This window comes from Phalacrocorax aristotelis, chromosome W, assembly GCF_949628215.1.
Source record: "Phalacrocorax aristotelis chromosome W, bGulAri2.1, whole genome shotgun sequence".
Classification (NCBI taxonomy): Eukaryota; Metazoa; Chordata; class Aves; order Suliformes; family Phalacrocoracidae; genus Phalacrocorax; species Phalacrocorax aristotelis.
Window position 1 is genome coordinate 27,621,668 of NC_134310.1, and position 25,061 is coordinate 27,646,728.

A 25,061-nucleotide genomic window follows, 5' to 3' on the forward strand; every position below is an offset into this window, starting at 1 on the left:
CGTTTCAACTGTGTCCCTGCTGGGGAATGCTCCCCCAAAAGTTTATATTTTTGCCTTTATCGTCTTTGTTTCTACCCAACGATGATCCTGGCGTGGGATGCCAAGGGGTTTGGAGCTGCAGGAGAGAAGGGTTAAAGCTTGCCTTCAGTTTCCTGTAAAGATGTTAGGATAAATCTATTGGCAGGGTTTAAACATCCAATCTGCCTCTGCCAGGACCTCACTTTCAGTTAGCCGAGTGATATATTTATTCATTAGCAAGTGTTGACATAAGGTAGCAAAATGTGTGTAAACAGAAAAGCCACAGAACATGAATGTGCCATTTCGAAAGGAAAAGTTATTCCTATCGGCCAATAGGAAGTGATTAACGCTGCCCATCAAAACACAGAAACAACTGGGTTACTCACCAAAAAGTCCTCCTTTTTTTTTTTTCCTTTTTAAAAGAAAAATCCATTTGGCAGTTGAACTCTGACTAACGGGGCCGCGACAGGCACAAGCGGAGCCTGGAAGTCTGTTGTTGCAGGTGGGTTTTGCAAGCTCAGGGTTTCTCAGCGTTTCCTCTGTGGAGGGACTGAGGGTTTCCCATCCCAGCATCGGTGCCATCTGCAGTATTTTTTCAGCCATATGTTGAGGATTGCTTGCCATGGGCTGGCTGGATGGAAGAGGGACAGTAGATGATGATGGGAAGGTGTGAAGTCTTTTACCTGGCTGGTACATGTGAGCCATCTTCTCCCCTTGGGACCTTGGGTGGGCACGGTGCCTTCATTTAGACTTGGGCAACTGCATCTGCCAGTGGAGCTGGGAGCATGCACCCAGCAGGAAACTTATGCTTTTCTGTCAAGCGTAATAGTGGTAATAAAAATATTTAAGTATTTAGTGCTACATCTTCTAAGTGCTCCATATGGACAGACAGACAGGAATACCAGTGCCCATGATCGTAGACTCATAGAATGGGTTGGGTTGGAAGGGACCTTTAGAGGCCATCTAGTCCAATCCCCCTGCAATGAGCAGGGACATCTTCAACTAGATCAGGTTGCTCAGAGCCCCGTCCAGCCTGCCCTTGGATGTTTCCAGGGATGGGGCCTCCACAACCTCTCTGGGCAACCTGGGCCAAGATGTTTCACCACCCTCATTATAAAACATTGCTTCCTTCTGTCTGGTCTAAATCTACCCTCTTTTCAGTTTAAAACCATTATAATAGGGATTACTTTTTTTTTTTTTTGAGGTGATGGGCACTGAGACAGGCTGTGTTGCTGGCTGGAGGAAAGTGGGGATGGACAGGGAGCTGGGGCTCTGCTGCAGGCAGTGAAATGCCATGTCAGGCTGTGTGTTGGTAGAATAGATCTGGTATTTGTGCGCTTGCTGTAGAGCAGAAAGATCTGCCCTTGACAGCTGGGTTACCTGTGGGAAGGCTGTAAGTCCAGGCTGGTTTGCTCGTTCATCAGGGAGAGGACTTGAGGACCTTCCCTGTTCCTTACCCGGGACAGTTGCAGGGATGGGTGACAGTGGCTTGTGTGGGGCTGGGCTCACCCTGCAGTCCTGGAGACATGTGGGAGTTCAGCATCTCTGATAACCCTGCAGGAGCAGCCACTTGCAGCTGTGTTGGAAGCAAGGTGGATAGTGGTGCCCCCAAATAATTCAAGCAGATATTTTGACCCATCATTAAGTGGGACAAGGGGCTGCAAGCGGCTGTGTCCATCGTGCTCCTGGGTGGCTACTCATGGTGGTGCTGGAGTATGAGAGTGCAGGAAACCCACTGAGATGTCGCTGCAGAGCCAAATGCCCTCCTGTGGCACCGGCTTTCAGGGGAGTTGGAGGTTTGGCAGCTTCCAGGAGCTATTTGGCACCTTGCAAGGTTGGGCTGATGGCCACTGGGAATAATTGTATGTCTCCGCGATGGTTTTATATTGTGGGAAGGCAGTTTTGGGAGGAGATTCACATGCAGTTGGCTTGATCCTACCTCTGGTCCTACAACCTCTCTGGTGCTGTAAATAAAACAAGCCTGAGAGCCCTTGGCAGATCTGTGGGTGATGAGAAGAGTGCAAGGATGAAACCAGCCATGTGTAGAGCAGAGAGCTCAGGAGGGTCCTGCTTTTGGGCTTATCCCCCACCCAACCATCATGCTTGGTCCAGACCTGAGGTGCATCAGCTCTGTGTCCTCTAAAGAGACTTCAGAGGGTAATTAATTGATGAAGGGAGATGGCTGTTGGATGATGGGACATGGGAAGGGAGCTGACAGCTGTAAGTCACAAAGTACACTTGGGCTTTTCTTTGATGGGTAGTGTGGATCAGGGAGTGGTCCAGCTGTTTAGGGAGGCTCCGAATCTGTCCTTGTTTTCAGCCTCAGTGCAGAAATGCCAAATGGCAGATGGATCCGAAGTCAAACTGGAGCAGCGCTGCTGTAATGCCAGCATCACCCCATTGCTAGGGCTATGCATTTTAAGTCGGGATAAGATTCTCTCCTGCCATCCTGTCCAGTGTGCTAACAGAGGACCTGGTCACGTATGATCCCTAGAGTAAGACAACATGGGAAGGACAAAATTATATCCTTTATCCCACAGGGACTCAGCAGGTAGCTGTAACTGGGGGCAGATGGAGCCCAGCGCAGGGCAGGGTGGTCTAGCCTGTGTTCAGAAAGCATCTGTAGCCCAAGCAGTTGAAGCCATCTTGGGGAAAGGGCATGGGGAATCTTCTGTCTGGATTAGAAAGGGTTAAAAAAAGAAAAAGCATCTGTCTTTAAAGTATAGAAAGCATGACAAGGCATTTAGAGAGTGTATTGTATACAGTATTTCACAAGTAAGTCCATTTCCTGTCTCCCCTATTGTTTTTTGTTTGATTAAGTATATCCTGTTAAACTGTATATTCCTGTTAGGACTTCTACTTTACTCTGATAAAATGAGGTTATGCAGACAGGAGTTTCTTTTTCAGTGGGATTTCAAGGATGAAATCTGGAAAAATTACTTTATCAGTAGGGAGAAAATTATCTTGGCTCTCCTGGTGGTGGCCCTTGCTTTGAGATACAGCCATGAGCAAAATGATGTCATTAGGGAGCCCAAATCTGATGAAACTCAAAGTCCCCGAGCACCTGCTGAGGACCAGAAGGTTGTGTGAACTTCATGGGTCTTCTCAGGCATGGAGTGTCCTTGAGCTTATCTCCCTGCTGGTAGTGACTGAAAAGCTGGAGTTTGCCTGTTGGACCAGGGGATTGGTGTTGGCTCCTGGATGTTGTCATCTGCAGGAGCAGGCTTGGGATGGAACGGTCCAAACTCTGAGCTCGAACACCTCCATGCATCAGGAGAAATCTCTAAAGGGGCAGCCGATCTTACCCTGCCCTTGCCCTTCGGTGGTGCATGGAGGAGTAGATCCAGTTGTGCACCTGTCCCAGGAGGCGACAGTGGGGTGTAAGATCTGCCAGCAGCTGGTGGTGACAAAAATTGAGCAGGGGAGCTCAAAGATAGACCGTTTGCCGCAAAAGGGCGGTGATGAGACATTTCCCTTTCAGTTCCCATTTCAGTGAGTTACAGGTGTTGACTAAATTGGGTGTGTAAAGGCACAATTTAAGCATTTTTGGGAGCTCACATCAGAATGACGACAACCTTGATCTCATTACCTGGTGACTTGGCCAGAGAGGTGGCAGCCAGTCTGTAATTTTTTGCCAGTCTATAATCAGTGTTGACTGGTGATGAAGTGCAGCACGCAGCCTTGATTGAGGCAACGGGTTAGGGTGGATGCTTGATGAACTACTGTCTCTGTGCAGACAATTAGTAATCGCTTCCTGCTAAACCCTTTGGAATGTGTGTTCTACTCGCGGCAATGCTGGGAGCCTGCAAAGAACTGCCTATATACTGATTTTTTTTCTTTTCCTTCTTTTCCTCCACTCCAGCAGATTGTCCAGACTCTGTGCCTTCCTCCACTGAAACAGGGGGAACTAATTGTCTAGCCCCTGGGGGGCTTTCAGGTAAGACATCTGTTGTTGCCCTTGATTGTGGCTGCGGGTTGCGTTGACTGAGGGTCCTGACGGAAGGTGAAGTGATGCTGGGGAGTTTTGGGGATGTGAGTCATTAAGAAAGGCATGCTCCAAGGGGGAATTAGATTTTGTTTCAGTAGCAGCTGTGTACCTCTCATGCAGAGGATGTGTTGAAATCCCAGGCAAGGTTCTCCATTACCAAAAGCCCATATTTCCTTTGAATTCCAGCCTTACGCTCCGTTAATTTTTGGAGTGAGGCAGGAAGAGGTGTGTTGGGGAAGGTGAAGTGATGTTGGCCACCCTTTTGTTCGGATGCATGGATTATCAGAGCAGGTGCGGTTGTGCAGAAGGAGTAAGCATCAAGCTCTCCTTGACTTGGTGATGGCAACTCTTGTCTCTGGGACCAGAGCCATGCTTGGGCTTTGTTCCTAGTAGGGTAACCAGCATCCCATATCTCATGTGAGGCTTGTGGTGGCAGGGAGGAAAGGTTTTTTGCAGAAGACGTTGCAGAGGGAGTTGGACTCGATGATCCTTATGGGTCCCTTCCAGCTTGAGATGTTCTATGATTTCTCTTGTTTTCCTGTTTGCTATCTCCTTCAGCCTCCAGGTGCCATTATGGGATGAGGGTTCAGAAGGTGGTTTCCCCACCCCTCTTTGGCTTTTCATAGAATCCTAGACTGATTTGGGTTGGAAGGGACCTTTAAAGGTCATCTCCCAACCCAACACCTTTTCCAAGGTGTGACGTCTCCAGCGCCTCATCTCCCAACCCAGACTGGCCAGCTCTGTGGCTGGGCTCTGTCACTACCGGGATTAAAGCATCTGAAACCATGTACCTGCATGTACTTGCTGATGTCTGAAGGTGCTTTCCTTTGTAGGGATGTCTCCATGATTTATGATTTACTCATTGCCCTGAAACTGGAATTTCAGAAATAGGTCGGCAGTGACCACACACGTGCATGCATCTGCCCCTGCCTCTCTCCAGAAATTGTGTTTGGTGTGGATGTCTTTAAGTGAGCCTTGTTTGCTTTTCTTTGGGTGTAATATATATCCCCTTTGTTATTTGAGAGGGGAGCATATTGTTTGTTCAAAGGCCCTAATGAGAATTAATCAAATGGAGGGGGACAGGGAGCAGAGAAACTTGTCACTGCCTTTTTTTTTTTTTTTTTAAATGCAGAAGACTGTTGGGTTTGTCTTTATTTTTTTGCTATTGGAGCCTATAGTTTTAGGGAAGGAAAAAAAAAAAGAGACTGTAAAAAAGAAAAAAGACAAGAAGCAAAACAACACAATAAGGATGTTAGATTTTTTTTCTTTTTCCTCCTGAAATACACCTGTTGCAGAGGGGAGGAGAGAGTTCAGTTCCACAGGATACCACATGAAATAAGCAAAGGAAGTACTCGCTTTTAAAAGGGGGCTTTCTGTAGGGTTCAGCCTATTGATAACATCGTCTGGCTGCTCTGCTCCCAAAGGGAAGGTGGGAGGTGGGGGCTTGGGCTGCAGGAAATCACACGGCTTGTTCCTGGTGCTTCCCGAAGGGCCATGGGAAGGGGAGCCCCAGCTCCTTAATAGAGCATCCTCCCCAAAATAAAGCACGTTTCCTCCTGAAAATGCATTTTTTAACTTACTTTATTTTTATTATTTCATTGGATTGGATTTTTTGTTTTGTCTTCCTTATCAAAGGCTGTCCATTCCCATTCCCCTCCCCCCCCCCAGCCTGGAAATAGAACCTTTTACGATCATTAACTGCTCTTTTTTCCTCCCCAAATGTAATTGTAGCCATTTAGTTTAATGAGGAGCTGATAGGAGAGTTGACTCATGAAGGGATACAGTTAGCTACCCAAGCTCTGAAACAAAGCCGAATGCCTCCACATGAAAGAGCATTTGTTTTGAATTTGCTCTGATTTACTGGCATCTCCCTTCTGCGCGGAGAAGCGCAGTGCTGAAAATTCCCAACTGGAGAGACCCAGTCAAGACAGGAAAATAAATGCACTTTGCAGCAATCCTCCAAAGCTCACTTTCTTCTTTTTTTCTAACCCCCCTGCATATTTTAGTTAGCAGAAGAGTCTATTTGAAGAGGGCTTTAATGAGTTATTGGCGGGGTACATGGGGAGTGCTTCGGCTTGGTCTTACTTAAGTTTGGGCAGATGGGGATCGGTGATGCTGGGTGGAGAATCCAGCATCTCTTATCTCCTCCAGACCAGGGCTGTATACAGTGGATTTGCAGTTCCTTGGTGAAAGGATGGCTTTAAGAAAAGCAAAAAAACCCACCCTAATTTTGGTAGATTTGGAAGCTGGAGCAGGAGGCTGAGGAAGAAGACATCACAGGTCGGTGGTGGTGGTAGGTTCCTGTAGCACCATAGGTTTTGGTCACCAGTGATGGGCAGTGGGTGCTGGTGTAGTAATGGTGTTCAAAGTCACTAGACCTGCCCTAATGTTTGGAAGTTGGAAGGGCAGGATTTAGTGAGGCAGATTGCTCTTGGCACTGAGGATTTGGGAATGGGGCCAGCCTGGGGTTCACAGCTACTCTGGCAGAGAAACTGCATGGGGGGGTTGAGAGGATGATGGCAAGAGGAGCATTAAAAAGGGCATGGAAGTGAGTGCCCTGCAGCTCTCCGTAAAGATCCTTTGATGATGAGGAGTCTCAGGTCTGGTCACTGCTGGGGTAGCAGTCTCCTCCTGGAGGCTGAAGGCAGTTTCGTTGATTGATACCAGAGGCGCTGGAGGATGTGGGGGGGGAGTGGCATGGCTGGGGGGGATGTATGGGGAGTGTTCTCCCCTTGGGATAACTGATCTGAGTCGCTCTTTCCCTCCCTCCGCTTTCTGTTCTCCTTCCTGGTCCAGGAATACAATATTGGGTAGTCCTTCACACCACGCTGGTGTCCTCATCCCACCTCCACTGTCTCTACCCCAGACATCCGTTCTCCGGCTGATGCACCTCTCGCTCCCCTGAGGTGCTGGCTCTTGCTTCCATATTCTTGCCTTTATTAATTTTATTATATCTTTATTTTTCGGTGGTCGCTCTGTGGGTAGGTCAGGACTCTTCACTCATGGTGTCTCCCACTGAGATGGTTGTGCTCAGGTATTACCCATCCAGGTCCTTCGTATCCTCGATGTGGTTAAAGACAAAAGCAAAAATATCCCATTGCAGATAAAAATAATCTCCGTAAATAGGAGGCAAAGGGTGTTTTTCCTATATTTTGAGCTGGCTTGTTCCCAGCAGATGTGTTTGGTGATGACTCTTCTTTCAAACAAGCAAAGCCATGCTTGGAGGGCCTGGAGGTGGCCGGCCCGTGGTCCAGTGGCATCTGATCGGTGGGAGCTGAATTCCCGTACAACCCATGGAGGGGCTGTGCTCTGAGGGTAGAAGTGAGGTGTTGGTGCTGGGTCTCCATGGGATGTTCTCCACCCAGCCTTGGACATCTCCCTCTTGACCCATGTGTGGCATGGGGCTTGTGGCCCTTGGCTGATGGAAGGCTGTGGTGCCCATGGTGGGCAAGAAGGTGGCTCTCCTGCAGGACAGGTGACTGGTACTGGATCTGCTGAAAAGCAAAGCTCTCCAAGAAGCCCATCACGGAAGGAAAGTAAGATGAGCTTGTGTCCTCGCCACCTCTGCTGCTTTTTTATTTGTAGGGGTTATTAATAAAATACCAAACCTGAGAGTTTACCCAGATTTCAGCCCAACCTGTTGACTTGCCCTGACCCTGGGTCAGCCACCCCAGGGTCTCCTGGAGCCAGTGGATGTTGAGTGATGGTGCTTGGTGGGTGCTGGACCAAGGCCCTGCAAGGCTTGAGGCTGGGAGACCTGCAAGGCTTTTCTGGAGCAAGCGCAGCCTCAGTTTCTTCCTCCCGACTCCTTTGCACTGAAAAGATGGGAAAAAAAACTCCAGAGGCTGCAGAAGCATCAGCGTCACTCCCTGCCCCAGGTCTCCCTGCGGTGGGACCTTGTCTGGTTTAAGGGACCGCTGGGCTGAGTGACATTTCATTCCAAAATCGCGGGCAGGCTGGGAATGTTTCACTATGCCTCTGATCCCCGCTGGTATCTGCTCGCCAGGGAAGAAGCACCTTGTCCAAATCCAGAGCTATTCGTCCCTCAAAGCGATTCCCCATCACTCCCTGCCATGTAAACAGGATCCCAAGTGGTTTTTCCGGCAGAGTCCTGCTTGTGTTTTCCCATTCCCCCCTCCTTTCACCTCCCTCTAGTACAGAGTTTATAACCTCCTGTGAAATGCCTTTATTTACAAATTGGCATCCTATTATAATCTGAAATTGAGACATCTTCCTGTGGAACTAGGATTGTATATTTGTCCCAGGGATAAACAATTACTTGGGAATTTTTTTTTTTTGATGTCACTCATTCTTGGTTTATTTTTGAGCTTGTGTCCTTTTAATATTTTTTTTTAATTTGCTTTAAGCACCTCAGGGCATTGCACCCTTTCCCAGCCTCGTTGGAGACATGACACCCCCCTCAGCTTACCTAAAAACCACCATCCTGTCCTGGAAAGGACAAGGTTATCAGGGGTTAACGCCAAGGTGACAGCACTGGAGCCTCTGGAGCAAAACAGGCTGACTGCCAGACTAGGAGCCTCCCAGCTCGCCTTACACATCATCTGACCACGGTGGCCAGTGGGGAGGAGGGAGCCGGCACTTGGCACTGACCCTGGGGCTCTTGGCTTGGCTGCCCACTCCAGCTCCTTCGGCCCTGTGGGGGTATTTTTTTAAGGGGGATCTTGCCAAGTGGGGAATCCCCCAGGGACATGGCAGGGATAGCCCCTGTGCTGCTGTGGGGATGCTGGGGGCATCTTCCTCCCAGCTCCTGGCTCTTAGCTAATTAAAATCCCCCCAAAGCAAAGAGGACCTGTTTAATAATTACTTTTATGTGCTCTAGAGCCTTTTCATCTTTTCCTAGATACCCTTCTAGGATGGGTTTAAAAAAAAAAAGATGGCAGAGGCGCTCCCCCCATTAAATGCCAGATGTTCCAATCCATTCCTGTACAGCTCCACTAAATTAATTTTTTTGGGTGCTGACGGATTTTCCCAGCCAAATGGTGCCTTGAGAGCAGTCTACAATAAAATGCAGAAGACGACCCAACCACCAGCAAATCACAGAATGGCAGGGGTTGGACGGGACCTCTGGAGATCACCTTGTCCAACCCCCCTGCTTGAGCAGGGACACCCAGAGCAGGGGGCACAGGACTGTGTCCAGGTGGGGTTTGAATGTCTCCAGGGAAGGGACCCCACAGCCTCTCTAGGCAGCCTGTGCCCCTGCTCTGGCACCCTCACAGGAAAGAAGTTTTTCCTCATGTTTAGCTGGAACTTCCTGTGTTCCAGCTTGTGCCCATTGCCCCTTGTCCTGTCACTGGGCACTATTGAAAAGAGCCTAGTCCCATCATCCTGACACCCTCCCTTTAGGTATTTATAGGTATTGATAAGATCCCCCCATAGTCTTCTCTTCTTCAGGATGAGCAAACCCAAGTCTCTCAGCCTTTCCTCATAAGAGAGATGCTCCAGTCCCCTGATCATCTTGGTAGCTCTCCTCTGGACTTGCTTGTGCAGTTCCCTGTCCTTGAACTGGGGGGCCCAATACTGGACACAGCACTCCAGATGTGGTCTCACTAGGGCTGAGTAGAGGGAGAGGATAACCTCTCTCGCCCTGCTGGCCACACTCCTTTTAATGCACCCCAGGATACCGTTGGCCTTCTTGGCCACAAGGGCACAGTGCTGGCTCAGGGTCAGCTTGCTGCCCTGTACAGCACTCCCAGGTCCTTCTCAACAGAGCTGCTTTCCAGTAGTTCACCCCCAACCTGTACTGGTGCATGGGGTTGTTCCTCCCCAGGTGCAGGACCTTGCACTTGCTTTTGTTGACTTTCATGAGGTTGCCCTCGGCCCAGCTCTCCAGCCTTCATGGTAGGAACCGTGATGGGGACTGTTTGGGGTTTATCCCACAGCCTGGTGCTTTTTAGGGAAGAATGAGGAGAAAAAGATGAATTTTGGAAGTTAGGGTGCCAGGGAGGGATTCAAATGGTGCTCCACTCCCAAAAGATGTCCCAGTTAGTGCCAGCAACTTGATCATTGGGGACATTTAAAACTTGACCAGACAAAAACACTCGTAGAGGAGCAGTCCTGGGCTGCAGGGATGTGGGCTGCATCGTTTCCATCTCCACTGTCTGCCAGCAGGTATCATGTACACTAGAGGAACTAGTAACATTAGCCACATGCATTTCCCTGCTGCTGGTATGGGGGGGATTCCTATTTCTAACTGTGGCGGCCAAGACCGTAAACTTCGATGCTGGGTTAAAACGGGTTACACCCCATTTTAGGATGCATGGGGAAAATGGGGTGTATGGAGCCCCCTGAACCCTGAGTGCTTTAGGAGGGTGATGGGCTGGATGGCAGGTGCTGGCCGGGGCCAGGCACGGGTGGGTGCCAGCCCCACCACGGTTCCCGGCCAGCTTGAATGACCCATGCCGCAGCCTGGCCGCCTGCCTACTGTCACAAAGGAGCTTCCTTTCCAGTTTATTTTCAGTGCTGAGTTATTATTAACCTCTGAGGCACGGTCTCTGTTCTAACCATCCTCGCATTTTGCCTAAATCACTTTTTTTTACCCTCCGTTGGTGTGCCGAGGCCACTGGCTTGGCTCCGGTGCCGCTGGGGTACCAGCTGCGTCACAGCTGCTGTTGAGGAACGGGAGGGCATGAGCGGCCTGATCCTGCATGGGGCTGAAGTCAGGGAAGGGAAGGACCTTGGTGTCTTGCAAGATTTCTGCCTGCCGGCTTTGGATTAGCCCCTTGGTTTGGGGTTGTTTTAAGTCTTTAACTTCTTTTGATAAAGCAGCATCTTGGGTTTTGCAGGCTGCCTCTTTCTCTGCGGATTTTATTTTATATATTTTTTATTTTCCTTCCTTTCCCTTTTCCCTTTTCTCTTACTTTTTTAATGCAAGAAAAGAGATTTTTCTGGGCAAGCATTGCAGGGATTTTTCCATCCCCATCCAGGGAAGGGTGGGGGCTCGCATCCCCTGTGCACAGATCTGCTGCGGGAGCCACCCTTAGCAGGGGTGTCTTTGCTGATGGGTTCGAGCCATCAGCTCCAAAAAGCTTTTTCCAGAGGGTTTTTACTGGGGATGTGACGTGCTGATTGCTAACCCCTTTCCCCTTTCTTTTTTATTTTCTTTTTTCTTTTTCCCTTGTTTTTTTTCCCCTCCCCTCTTTTGGGTAGCCATTTAAATATGTGATGATAACTTTCACCCTGTTAATTAACAGGAAACATTGGGACAAGACAGGAAATTACATCAGTCTTTTATGAGGAAAGAGCCAAGAAAAAAAAATACAAGAAAACATAGTTGTTAGTGAAAGGAAAGAAAGTGCTGGGGGAGAAGGAGAAAGAAAAGGAGAAAAAGAACCCATTCCATGGGCCCCACTTTTCTGAGGGAGGCTACTCTAGTACTTTTATTTTATTTTTATTAAGTTGAAAAATATTTGACTAGCAGGGTCACCTTTGCTTGAACGTGACGTTCGAGCTTCCCATGGGATCTTTTTTTTTCCATGCCTTTTCTCAGCTTCCTTCCCCAAACTGTGAGGCCTAAGAAGCTCTTGGCTGGGAGACTAATTTTGGTTTGGCTGCTCAGCCCTTCAAATTGGTCCCCACCCAGTGTCATTATCTTGGTTTTAACTTGCAAGGGGGGGAAAAAAAACCAAACCACTCTGTAAGAGCTGGCTCAGCCCTTCTCTACCCTTTTAACCTTGCTGCATAAAAAACCTCACAGCTTCAGCTCCCCAGTTGGGTTGTGTTGGCAATGCTGAAGCACAACAGGTGATTGCAGGAGGTCCCAGTGATGCTCTCGGTGATGTTTCTCCATGTACAATGGTGGGTACCCAGCTCTGCGGTCCTTCCTCATCCTCCCTTGGGGATGAAGTAAGATGCCTGGTGGGGTGCTTGGTTTTGGCGAGCCATCTTTGGGCTGAAGCCCTGGCTCCCGTGGGCTTTCCTGGCTTTTCCCTGAATACCTGGGCAGGTAAAAAAACCAGATTTCTCCATTAAATGAGTAACTCAGAACCGCTCAGGCTGTTAAGCCTTTGGAGCATCATTGCAGATACGTATCTGTATGTGTACATAATAAACAATGTTATAGATGGTTATATATATGCATAGGTTGAATGTATGTGGGTTATATAGGTGATATAGAGATATATTCAGTATATTGAATATATTCTCTATATATTGAATTATATGGCGTGTGAATATAGGTTGATATATATTGATATATATATTGAATGTATAAAATATAATAGATATATAATGAATATGTTGAATATATTCAACCTATACATATAGGTTAAAAAAATACATGGGTTGAAAAGATTTTGTTTGTAGAGCCGCCAGCGTTGCATCAATAAGGGCTGGCTTTGCATCGGAGAAACTCGAGTGTTGGGAAGGTAGTAAAAGTCCAAACATCCTTTGCTTTTACAACTGCTGAAGTTGGCTCTGGATCCGATGATTTTTGGTGATGGAAACCGGTGGGTTGAATTTAGAGATGCTAAAAATTGCTGGGCATCGCCACCGAGGGGGAGCCCCCTTCACAGCAGGCGATGCAAAATAACACCGGGGGGGTTGTGTGTCTGTTTGCACATTGGTGTGCAAGGTGAGGTTTTGAGTGGAAAAGGAGGGAAAATAGCAAAATAGTTGAGAAATTAAACAGTGAGACAGGGTGCTGCTCGCCCATGTGGGATGGCTGCCGGTGACCCCATGGCTGGGCTCTGCCGGCACCTTCCTGGGCAGAGCGGGTGGAGTAAATAACTCCATAAAAATCATCCTTCAAGTAGGAATCAAATAACAGGAGTTTTATTTGGAAAAGGAGTTAGGAGCCTGAAGTTACATCACTGCATTTGAACTGATGAATTCATTTTATTTGGAAGCCGGGCTGAGACTTTAGCTCATTATAAGGAAAAAAACCATAAATCTTCATACATGGAGGCCCATAGTTTTCCTGTTCTTTGTCACAGCCAAGCATGGAAAATGTATCCCAGGTGTCAAGAGCACAAAGCCTTGACACACCTGAGATGTTGCACCAAGGTTGTTTTCTGGAGCAGCCGGTATGGTACTGGGTTTGCCGAGCGGCAGTGCCGAGACCCAAATCCCCTGGGCTTTGCCCCCCATGGGAGGATGCTGCTGGGTGTTGGTGATACCCCAAATCCCCTGGGCTTTTCCCCCTGTGGGAGGATGCTGCTGGGTCTTGGTGATGCCACACTGGCTGCGGTGTGGTCCCCATCTGGGACATGGCTTTGCTGCTGCCACCAAAAGTGTGGTGGGATGAGCACAAGGAGCTTTTTGGGTTTTATTGTTGGTTTGGGTTTTTTTGTGTGTGTTTTTTTTGTTTTGGTTTTGGTTTGGTTTTTTTTAATCTGGGTGCTGCCAACTTGCCCTGTTTTATAGCCCAGGGCAAAACTCTGCCAGGGGGGTGCCAACTCTGCTGGAGCGCCGGGAGGGTTAATTCCTTAATGAATGTAATATTCTCTATAATTGCTAAGCGTTATTAATCCAGAGTAAAGTGAGAGGCGAGGGGAGGGGTGTGGGCATGGGGCATGGCCAGGCTTGTGAACGCCATCCGTCTGTCCATCCCTTGCTTGCCCCCTAACTGGGTAGGGGCCGATGCTGTCTGTCTGCCTGTCCCTGGGCGGTGACCCTGCCTGTACGCGAGCGTGCTTCACCGCCTGCTCTTAGGAATAGGTGTGATTAGATTATGAAGGCAGACAGAAGTAATGATTAACTTTTTCAGTCTGCATGCTGTCTCCAGTCTGGCGCTGGGTGTTTTTTTTCCCCCCCTAAGTAGGCCCTGGCCCCACGTCGACAGGGTATTAGGTTGTAAAGAAAGCCAGGAGGAATGAAGGCGAGGGAGGGGAAAGGGGGGGGAAGCCTTTTCCATCAGATCCGGGACTGGAATTTATTGGCAGGAATGCAGTAAATGCTCCAAATGCCAGCCCAGCTAAACAGTTTTCATAATTGTTACGGAGCAGGGCACGACGAGCGTGAAAAGGACTTTTGTTCCAACCCTGCTTTTTCCATGGGTTTACATCCCTGCAAGGGATGCTGCTCTGGGAAAGGGAGCTGGGGGGTGGTCTTTTTTTGAGGGGGGGTGTTAACACATATTTACGTCTGTGTTCAGTCTTTGGGGAGAATTCTAGGTCGGTGTGCTGCGGGGAGAGGCTTTTTTTCAGTATTCAAATGAGCACGGCACCAATGCCGTGTGTGCGCGTGGAACGCAGTTAGGGTTAAAAAAAATCCTAACACACATCTCTGGTATTAGGTATCCATTTGGAAATCCTAGACTGCTCTGCTTCAGTTTTTATTAAGGTCTTTACAAGGTTTTTAACGTGTAACCCACATAGCTACATGTTGTCAGTGGAGGGCTGTGGCTTTCCTGGGAGCCATATCCCTGCTCTCCCTGGGGCATTGCCAGGTACCAGGCGACCTCTCCTCCCTTGCAAGAGCGGAGCTTTATTTTCAATTTCAAAAGCATTTTAAGGCCTTCATCCTCTAAAACCAAGCTTGGTGGCTGTGTTGAGGGGGGGCTGTGACCCTGGGGCTGGTGTGGCCTGGTGGCCTCTGGTGGCTTCAGCATCTGCATCGGTGATTTATCCCCGTGCTGGAAAGGTGATGGGCAGGATGCTGTGATGGGAGCCTCCAGCACAACCCAAGCCAGGAGAAAGATTTTGGCAAGCTCATCCTCAGGTCTGATTTGCATCACTGTAAGTCAGGAGGAGCACTTTGTGTGCTGGTTTCTCCTTCTCAGAAGGTTTCTGGTTGAGATCTGGGTTGGGTATGGGTGGAGAAGAGGTGTGTCTTGGTAGCTGCTCAGGACAAAGCATAGAGGTATTTGCTCATCTCCAGGAGTTGAGGCTGGTACCAACACCAAGTCACTTGGTGGTCCCATGGCAGCATCTCATGGATGCTGGCTGGCTTGGCCTTCCTGTGTTTTCCAGAGGATTCTCTTGGCTGATTGTAATTAAAATGCAATTATTCTGAGTTGCTATCAAGGCAGGGGAGGAGGTTGGAGGGTGCACAGGGCTGCGGAGCATCCTGCAGCACCTCCCAAGCCAGCAAGTCCTCCCAGGACATCCCCACCAGCACAGGAGAATAGCAACAGGGACACATGTAGCAAAAGTAGGATTCCTGAGGGTTTTCCACGTGGACCTGCATGCCCTCGTGCCTCTCTGGGTGGCCTGGGGGTCTTTAAAATCCCATGGATGTTAACAGAACCCCTCTGGAAGGGTCTCCCCTCTTGAAGCATCCCTTTGTCCTACCTGACCGCCAAATTGGAGCTTGGGGAAGGGATTCCCATCCTACTGCTTTTTTGCAACAAGGGAAAAGTTTTCCCACACCTTTGAGGGGTGCAGAAGGAGAGGCAGATAAAGAAGGTTCTTTAAATTTAAACTTCAAAAATAATTAGACTGACTGTATACTAAACAACAGCAGAGAGGCCCATTTACTGTAAATATTATTAATGGATTTGGCTGGCTTCTTCATCCCCACCCTTCCTCTAAGGCTTTTCTTTGAGCTGAGTTGAAATTCGGCCTTCAGACAGCACAGTACTCTATAATTTGCATAGCTGATGAGGCCTGAAGCCTGGTACAGAGGAAACTGGAGTCAGCTGGCTCCTCTCTAACCGCTGGAGACAGGCAGACAGGCGTTTTTGGTGTGTGCCTGCGTATTATTTTTCCCCCCTTGTAGCTGCAGCCTTGCTTGGCTTTTAAAGAAAATTGGTACAAAAAAAGGTTCTTCTCTTATTGAGTTGTTTTTAGCCATGGTAATTGATTAATCACCATAATTAGACAATAGCAGTGACTAATAGGATGTTTATGAATCAGATTTCTGGTTTAGTGGACTCGGTGAACTCAGCAGTTTCACTTTGGTTCTTTCTTTGCCATCCTTCGATGCAGGGGACATCGGGGAGCTGGGGTTCCTTCACACGTATATATTGATCACCCTATATTTTTCAAGCTTGGACATCCCTCCTGGGCCAGCCTTGGCATTTGCCATAGTGGTGCCCACTCTTGAGGCTTTGTAGGTCTGCAGCAACATGCTTGCAGGGACTCTTTCATGGTTTGTTTTCTTGCTTTTGTGTCCCGTCCCTGAATTAACCCTGAAAGGTCAGGGCTGGGTTCCAGGCTGGGAGAAGGCTGACTCAAGGCACCACCAAGTTGGGGTGAGAACCTTAGGGGATGTCCTCAGGGATCAGCCATCTCTACCCACAGTCTAACCCGACCTCATTTTTGTCCTGATTTCACAAGAGGGTTTCCCAGCCATGGTGAAGGTGTTGGAAGTTCTTGGTTGGGTCACCAGGGGACCGAGCAGAGTGCTTTCAAGCTTGTAGGTCACTGCTAACGTGAGTCTGAATCAAAGCCCTTGTTACAGATATTGGGAAATCCCAGGCAGCTTCCCCTGATGGCTTCTGCCGAATTTTATCCTCCGTGTCCCCATCAGACTTGCAAGGTTTCAAATCTATTGGCCACATCTTGGCATCTGGATACCAGCCCTTAGAAAACTTCAGCAAACTGAAGTCTTGGGGGGAAACTCATATGGACATTTCTTTTCATGCAAGGTTGACTTATTTTGCTAGGAGCAAGGAGCCGTTTAAGTGTTTGGGTGGACAACTTGTTAATAAATTAAAGGAATAATCTTAAGGCTCTTTAGCCTGCATGACTACTGTATGTGTTGAGTAATAAGAGCTGCCTAATTGGACATAGACGCAAATTTATGGTCTAGCCTGTCAATCTGCAGATTAAGGACTACATAAGTACCTACTGACACGATGGGCTGTACTAGCTTCTAAAGAGATGTTATGGTCTATTGTGTCAATAATCTGCAGATTAAGGGCTCCTTAAGTATGTGTTGATGTGATTGACTGTCCCAGCTCTTTGGGGGGTCTTGTGTTGGTGCAGTGGAGGGACCCCAGGGGCCACCTTGGGGGATGGCATCCCTGCAGTAGGTAAGGGTTTATTTTATCTGCAAACAACAGGACCATCCTCTAAATTAGCCTTTCAGAAATCATCCCAGCCATCAGAAGCAGGGGGAGCTGAGGAAGCTGAAACTGTCTAGCCCTTGTGTGCAGGGAGATACAAAAGGTTTGGGGCAAACATTGCCATGGGTGGTGTCTCCAGGATGCCCACAAACTCCGTTAAAGGCACAAAGACCCTTTTCTGCAGCACAATATATTCTTTAATTTGGCTTTTTTTTTTTCTTTGCTTTTTCAAAGCATACCTGGAAATCTGGCTTTAAAGGATTTTTCTTGGTGTTTTTTTGTTTGTTTGTTTGTTCCCCCACCCAAGTAGCCTGTAAATTGCCCAAGAGGCTAGAAAGGAAGTAAAATTTCCCTTTTTGGTGCCTGTTTTTCTTTGCTTTGATGAGCTGTGTGGTTGCACGTCATACTCTGTGTTCTCCTCACCTTGATGTAATGCCTGTTCACTTCTTGAGTTAAGAGTTCAGGGGTGTGTTTTTCCTGAGATCTGGCAAAAACAGCACTTGCCAGTAACACGAGGGGCAAAACTGCAACCGGTGTGCCCTGAGGTCCCTGAGGACCCTCAAGAAGAGCATGCAAAAACCCATAAAAAGCTCCAGGGTTTGTGTCTCCATCTCTTCCATCTCAATGAGCAGGAGGGGATGGTGGGCATGGCTCTGCCGCAGGCTTGCAAATGCCACTTAAGGTCAGCCAAGAGAGATTACCAGGCGTGAGACGCACTGAGCTTGGTCTCAGCCTTGGCCCCAGCCAGCTGACACGTTGTGCTGACACCAGTCCAGCCAATTTTTTTTAAGCACAGATGCCCTCCGCCTGTGCTGACAGATAAAGGAGGAAGGATCATAGGTTCATCTGTTCATCGGTGGTGCCCACACTGCTCATTTTCCAGGAGAAAGCTGCCTCCTGGGAAGCCAGGCAGGGATCTCACCACCCTTCCAGGTCCCCTTGCTGCCCCAGGAGCTCACATCTGGGTCCTAGTCCTTCTAGGAAAGGTCCAAAAGACCAAACTCATTTCGGTGCTATGATTTCTTGGTGGACAGCTACATTAATTTATATGTTGCCTTTACCCATCTCGGCTGTGCGTGCAGTGTCACCTCCGCAAGTGGCCCAGGTGAAGGTACCACAAAACCTGAGCAACCTGATTTAGTTGATGTCCCTGCTTATTGCAGGGGGGTTGGAGTAGATGACCTTGAAAGGTCCCTTCCTACCCAAACCATTTGATGATTCTATGAGGCTGTGAAAATGAGGAGACTTTTGTTAGCAGTTCAGGGTAGATGATGCCATGGTGTGTATTGCATCAGGGTTGATATTTGGTGGGGAAATCCAGCCCCAGGGATCACAGAGGAATGAGGGGGAGGAGGCAGTGTGATGGTGAGAAGTTTAGGTAGAGCATGAGAAGATGCTTTGGGTCAAAGCTGCTCTTAAAAAAAAATCTGTAAATATATATGAAAAAAAGCATAAATGCATCATTTGAAACCCTTCTACAGTTGGATAATTTAATTTGCATCTAATCCTAATATAATTGAAGAAAAATCCAATTACAGGCATTTAAAAACTTAATCAGGAACGCAGTTGTATTCCCATTTTCAGCAATGAGTTGTTATTATCACAGATATCAGTGACAATTTAGATAGCTCTTGACTTGATCAGATGGGAGTAGTCCCGGCAGGTGAGATAGCTCAGTGTGTGCTAAACTTGCTGTTTTCTTTAGAGGTTGGTTGATTACAGGAAAACCTTTAGCTATGTCAAAGCAAAACAAAGCAAAACAAAGCAAAACAAAGCAAAACAAAAGATCCCCAGCCCACCTCCCCCTATGTTCGTGAACTTGGCACCCGGCCAAGGCTGAGATCCAAAAGCCCGCCAGGAGCTGCATTGGTTTGTTGATTTCTGGGTGGGTTTTTTTGTTTGGTTTGGGTTTTTTTGTTTGTTTTAATTAAATTTTGCTGAAATGTTTTGGTTCTTCCTGAATGAAAAAAGAGCTTTTTCTTTCCAAACTCCTAATAAAACTGCCAGAGCTTGGAAAAAAAAAAGTACAGATGACATGGTTTCATCATCTTAAAAGTGTTCATGTGTGAAGGAGAAAAGACACATCAGAAATTTTCTGCCACTTCCAAGCGATGTGGGATGTGAGTCCTCCTGCCACAGCTTGGGAGAACCATGTGTGGGGCCATTACTGATAAATTTAGGTGTTTCTATGGTGTGAATCTCCCATACCCCCCCTCATCTGGACCTTCTTGGTTTCAGCAGCTTTTAATTTTTTGGGGTTATTGCTCCAGTGTCTCATCCTCCAGGATTTCTGTATGGATGTAGCATTTTCTGCAGCGTCCCTCCCCGGAGTGGGATGGTGCCCCGAGCCCAGGGGCAGCATGTGCATACCTGAAGCTAGAGAAATCCTGGCTGTGGCCTTTTATTGAGCAATTTTGGGAAGGACTTGATGTTCATGAGGGTCAAGGCAGGTGGTGGGAAATCTCACAGCCTCTCATGCTAGTTGGTGTGTTGGGAAGTAGCTGGGATGATGCTTTTGTGGAGGAAGCTCCTTCCTCTCCAAGGGATGCACCAGAAAAAGTCAGGGCAGCCCTGACTTACAGGAGGGTATAAAAATATGGAAGAAAATCAGTTCTTCAATGGGAGTGTGATGTTGAATAACGTGGTTGTGCTGGGGCATCACCATCTTCATCACCATCCACACCAAACTTCAAAAAAATGTTACCCCAAAGACTTTGGGGTATCAAACTATTGCCTTAATTTCTCCCCTTCATGCAGAAATGTGCTCTGCTTCAGATGGCCATTCTCCGTAGACCCAACTATAAGTGATCAATAGGACTAATTCTCTAAATTCCTGAGGGCAGACTCATTTTCAGTTATTTATATATATATTTTATTTCACAATAAGCTTGCACAATGAGCTAGGGGGAGCCTGATGGAGCCCCTAGGCAGGCTGCAATGCAAACCATGGGAAATAATAATAAACCAATGATAGCAGCGAATGGAGGGATGCTTAATACAGAAATCATAGCATGGATGTTTATAGCATTAAACATTATCATTGTTTGCTGGAATATGGGAATGCTCCCAGTTTGCTGGAAGCTTTCCAGGCATTTAGAAAGGGATGTGTTTGCTCCAAGGAGCTCATAAAAACGATGCTTTTAACTCAAAACAAGAATCCCAGAGCATTTCTCAGCCATTTCTGGGCTGTCACGCACAAGGACACGTTGAGGGTGATGTGGCTGTGAATTTCCCAGGATCTAGCTTTTCTTGTGGGTTTGCAGCAGGTGGAGACAGGAGTTGGATGGTGGGTCCAGATGAACCTGGTGGGGCATTTTGGGGCAAAATCCACCTATTTGCTTCATTTTCCCAGACCCATGGTCATTGCCACCAAAAAAGCCTTTTGGGGAAAAAAAATCTCCATCCCTGTAGGAAGCATCTCTGTGTCATTTTTTCCTCCTCTCCTGCAACCTCCTCTCCTGCCTCTGCCACCCGAGTGATGCCACTGGCTTTTCCTACCCCTTCCATTGGTGGATGCCAGAACCAGGGAGGCGGGTGGGAGCAGGGAGGCTCTGCCAGGGTCGCAACAACCATGAAAAGCAGCTTTGGTAGAGGCTGGCAGGGAGGCCTGATCCTGTTTATCCAAACTCAACTCTTATATATTCTCATGGCTTTTTGACTAGACATCCAGTCAACAGCTGAATCCCACAAACGGAAGAGGCTCTGGCATATTTATACTGTGTGCTGGCGTTGGCTCCTTAAAAAAAAATATATCCTGGATTACCTAAGACTTGTCCTTGAGGTCTGGTCACCCCATGTCATTTAAAAACCTAGTGGGATTCATTCATTAACTTCCAGCCCTCCATAAAGGTCTGTTCATCTGTTCATTCATAGCCAAGGCAGTTCGTTTTTTTTTAAATGCTTTGGCAATTAAATAACTCTGTAAGTGGCAATGAGCTACTTGTTAAGTGGTCCTCACTAATGCAAGCACAAATATCAGGTGAAAAAGTCTTTTTCTTCCCCCGCCTCCTCCTGAAAGGGATGCTTTTATGTTCAAATAAATAAAAGCCTATAGGAATTTCAGCAGGGTTTAATGGCTGTTGCTCGAAAATTCCCTCAACTGCTGTTAAAAAAAAAACCCAAGAAGCTCTGAGCATCGCTGGCAGGCAGTCAGTGGGGAGAGTGCAGCAGAGGGGGGCAATGGGTGGTCAAGAAAGGGACGGATCCAGGAGCCTTGCCTCTATCTCCCAGGCACCCCCCCCAAATTCCTCTTTCTCCTGGGTGGGTGGGGGAAACGCCATCCTGGGGGTGTTTCTTGCCCCGCTGGGTGCACCCTTGGGTGGGGGGCACCCCATTTGGGTTGGGGGGGAGCTAACCCAAGCTGCCCACCCTGTCCCCCCTTGGTCCCTTGTGCAGTGCCAGGTTTCAGCAGGATATAAGGTTATCAGCAACAAAGTCTTGGGAGGGGCCGAAAAGAGGAGGTGGAAGGACAAACTGGGCTGTTTTCCCAGGGACACACACGCCCCCCCGCCCTGCCACTGGAACCCCCATCCCTGGTTTCACCCAGGAGTGAGGGCCCCTATTTTGGGGCATACACAGTCAGGCCCATTTTTAGTAGCTGCCTTCAGCAACTGGAGAAATATTTTCCTTGCTGGCATAGAAATGAGAAAATTAAAAATGTGTGGCTGGGCTTTTTTTTTTTTTTTTTTTTTTTAAAGCACAGTGCAGGGCTTGAAGCACAACTTGGACACGGGAGAAGAACGCCTGTGCTGGGGAAACAGGCTTATTAATAGCAAAAAATATAGAAAACAGGGCAGCCAGCGTGCCACTGCCATTGCTCATGCTGGGGGGGAGATTTGGGGGGCTGCTAAGGTGATGCAGGGAGAGTTTTGGGGTGCTGGGTCCCATAGCTGCTCCCATGGTGCAGGGGATTATTTTGGTAGTGCTCACTAACTCACATTCCCAGCTTGGGGTTTTTTTTTAAATACTTTTTTTTTTTAAATACAATTGTAGAGATAAATAGTTCCCAGGTCTTAACATGCCTACCGAGGCTGGAAGGAATTACCTGCTGAGCAGCGCCAGCCTGAAAGGGATTCTCCATCAGGAAATAGGGCTTTTTCACATTTCTCAGCTCCCCCCTTGCTTTTTCCTACTACATCATATCCTTGCTGCTTGCACAGGGTATCTATGGAGTTGAAACAAGGGCTATGGGAATAAATTTCTGGGTTTTCTTGAGTTTTTTTAGGCCATTTTTGTTAACAAGCGTGAGATTTCTGGTCCCCACCCTGCCACTGTCTGATGGTGCTTCCTGCATGTTGGGGCTTCATCCGATGTCTCCATCCTCTCCATCACCCCAGGCTCTGCCTGCGGGCAGGGAAAAGTCCCATTAACTAGAGCAGGCAAGTTCTTGTCCCCTCCAGTCCCATGGGGTGACCTTCAACGTGCTTTTCTTAGCAGCACCTAATTTTTTTTCAGGGTCTGTGCACAGTAGTTATTTATGGAAATGGATCCATCATCTCATGAGTGCAAATAAGGGGTTTTAGGGTGTTTGGTCTTGCTGGATGCAGCTGGCTGAAGCATCTCATCTCTCCTGTTGGCACTGAAGGTAGTCCTAGTAATGGTTTGGGTGAGGGATGGCTGCGCTGCAGGTGCTGCTGGTGGGTCTCAAGCCATTTCTGAAGGTGGACCTGGTGATTTATGACCCATAACTCCAACGAGAGCTAGGCACTGAAGCAGCATGGGAATCCCCCAAACATGGGTCAATTTAAATGGTCTTAATAGTGGCCTTAACATGAGGCTTTTGGAAAACGGTAGATGTGCTTTGGGTGTTGGTGTGTGCATGGATGGGCAGGCAAGGACCTGCCAGAATTGCATCGCTTTTGGGTCATATTACCTGCCCCGGTGCTCAATTTCTCCTTTTCTTCCATTTTTTTCTCCTGTTCTGTAGATTCCCGAGTTCTTCAGGAGCCGGGGGATCGGTCACACTGGTGCGTGGTAGCATACTGGGAAGAGAAGACACGTGTGGGTCGGCTGTACTCTGTCCAAGAGCCCTCCCTGGATATCTTCTATGATCTACCTCAGGGGAATGGTTTCTGCCTCGGACAGCTCAACTCGGACAACAAAAGCCAACTGGTACAGAAGGTCCGCAGCAAGATCGGCTATGGCATCCAGCTCACCAAGGAAGTGGACGGCGTGTGGGTGTACAACCGCAGCAGTTACCCCATCTTCATCAAGTCGGCCACACTGGACAACCCCGACTCCAGGACGTTGCTGGTTCACAAAGTGTTTCCAGGTTTTTCCATCAAGGCTTTTGACTACGAGAAGGCGTACAGCTTGCAGAGACCCAACGACCATGAGTTCATGCAGCAACCATGGACCGGATTTACTGTTCAGATCAGCTTTGTGAAAGGCTGGGGACAGTGCTACACGAGACAGTTTATCAGCAGTTGCCCGTGCTGGTTGGAGGTTATTTTTAATAATCGATGACTCAAGACAGAGTGGATTCATCACATTTACAATACTTTGCTGCTATTATTTCCTTCTGAGTACTTGCTTTTCATGCAAACTTTTTTGTTTTGTTTTGTTTTATTTGTTCCCCCCGCTGCCCCATTTTGAGAAATAGCTTATGGAAAGATTTTTTTTGCCTTGGGTATTTTGATAAATATATCTATTTTTTAAAAGTATGAATGACCAATAACTCAGAAGGGTGAGAGAAGGGTGCGGGGGGGTGGATTGCATACAATAATTATTTCACGCCTCTGAAAGGATTATCCTATGTGATTGATGGATTCAGAAGCCACTTGCTATATGTTACAGCTCCTTCTCTTGGATAAAACAAGATACCTGTATTTTTTACACACCACCTTCCCCTTGCCACCAGCCGTCCCTGGTGATGGTGACACCAAGACCCCTTCCCCAGTGGTGCTAACCCCATGTTGCCACTGAAGGCTGGTGCAAACCCTTCCCAACCAGGTCTTTACCCACCCTTTTAATTTTTATTTTCTTTTTCTTTTTGCTGAATTCACGTCTTGTCACTGTGTTCATCCTTTCATTGCTTTTTTGTTTATGGTCATGGATTGATGCAAGGGGAGAAAACAACAGCGGAGGAACCTTGTGCATGGCCCGTGCTTTATAATTTGAGCTGAGATGCGAAGCGACAGAAGCCTAAGCCTAAAAGAAAACCAAACCAAGCCAGCAAAGAAATGAAAACAAATGGGAAAACAAAAGAAAAAGTGTTCACAATAGTTGGTCTGTTGTAACCTGCTTAGATCAGGTTATCCTGCTACCATCCTATCTGGAAATGCAGTTGTGCTTTCATTTCTTCTTGAATTCATACACGAGTATGATACTTTTACACTGTTCTTGGCTCAATGAGCATGTCTAGAACTTAACATAAGCTATTTTTCTAAATATAAAGGTTTAAATGAACAAGAGAACATTCTCATTGGAACTTCAGCATTGTAGTCCTTTGGAAATAAAACACACACAATAAAAGGACTCCTTAAAGAAACCCTGAGATTTATTAAAGAAAAAAATGTATTTTATGTTATATATATAAAATTACTTGTAAATATAAAGACATTTTATAAGCATAATTATTTATGTATTGTGCAATGTGTATAAACGAGAAAAAAAAAAGATGCACTTTGCTTTAATATAAATGCAAATAACAAATGCCAAATTAAAAAACAAAAAGAACACAACATTGGTGTTTTTTTCTATGGGTGTTATCATCCAGATGAATGTTTTTTTTCTAAAGGAGTTTATGTTCCATTAAAAAATAAAAACATACACTTGATCCCAGGCTGTGCTGAGTGGCTTTTTTAGTGATGGGGATGAGGCAGGCAGGAGAGATGCTGCTCTAAGTGGGTACCGTGTGGGGTTGGTGGTGGGGACACCCACTCCAGCCCTGTGTGGGACCGCTCCGGTGTGGGTAGCACCCAGATAGGGTCACTCCTGAGTTTTGTGCTCCACTGGGCTGATTCAGTGCACGTGTCTCTGGGCTCCCTGGCTTGGACGCACCCCATCAGCCCAAGTCTGGAGGGGCTGGCTGGATCAGGGCAGGTTGCACAGGGGTGCCTGGCTCCCTGCCCAAAATCTGCTGGGGTT

At 47.6% G+C, this 25,061-nt stretch overlaps 1 protein-coding gene across 6 annotated transcripts in view; it reads left to right on the plus strand.

The window, feature by feature from the left end:
* Positions 1-24,750, plus strand: part of SMAD7 (SMAD family member 7) — a 28,488-nt gene extending 3,738 nt beyond the window's left edge. For 3 of the 6 annotated variants that reach the window (XM_075076962.1, XM_075076963.1, XM_075076966.1), the window contains 2 exons: positions 3,881-3,955; positions 22,900-24,750. In XM_075076962.1, the coding sequence (XP_074933063.1) occupies positions 3,881-3,955; positions 22,900-23,438 (614 nt within the window). In that variant the 3' untranslated portion in view covers positions 23,439-24,750. The remainder of the gene's footprint in view (positions 1-3,880; positions 3,956-22,899) is intronic. The other 3 variants (XM_075076964.1, XM_075076967.1, XM_075076965.1) reach the window with 2 other exon arrangements.
* Positions 24,751-25,061: the final 311 nt, after the last annotated feature.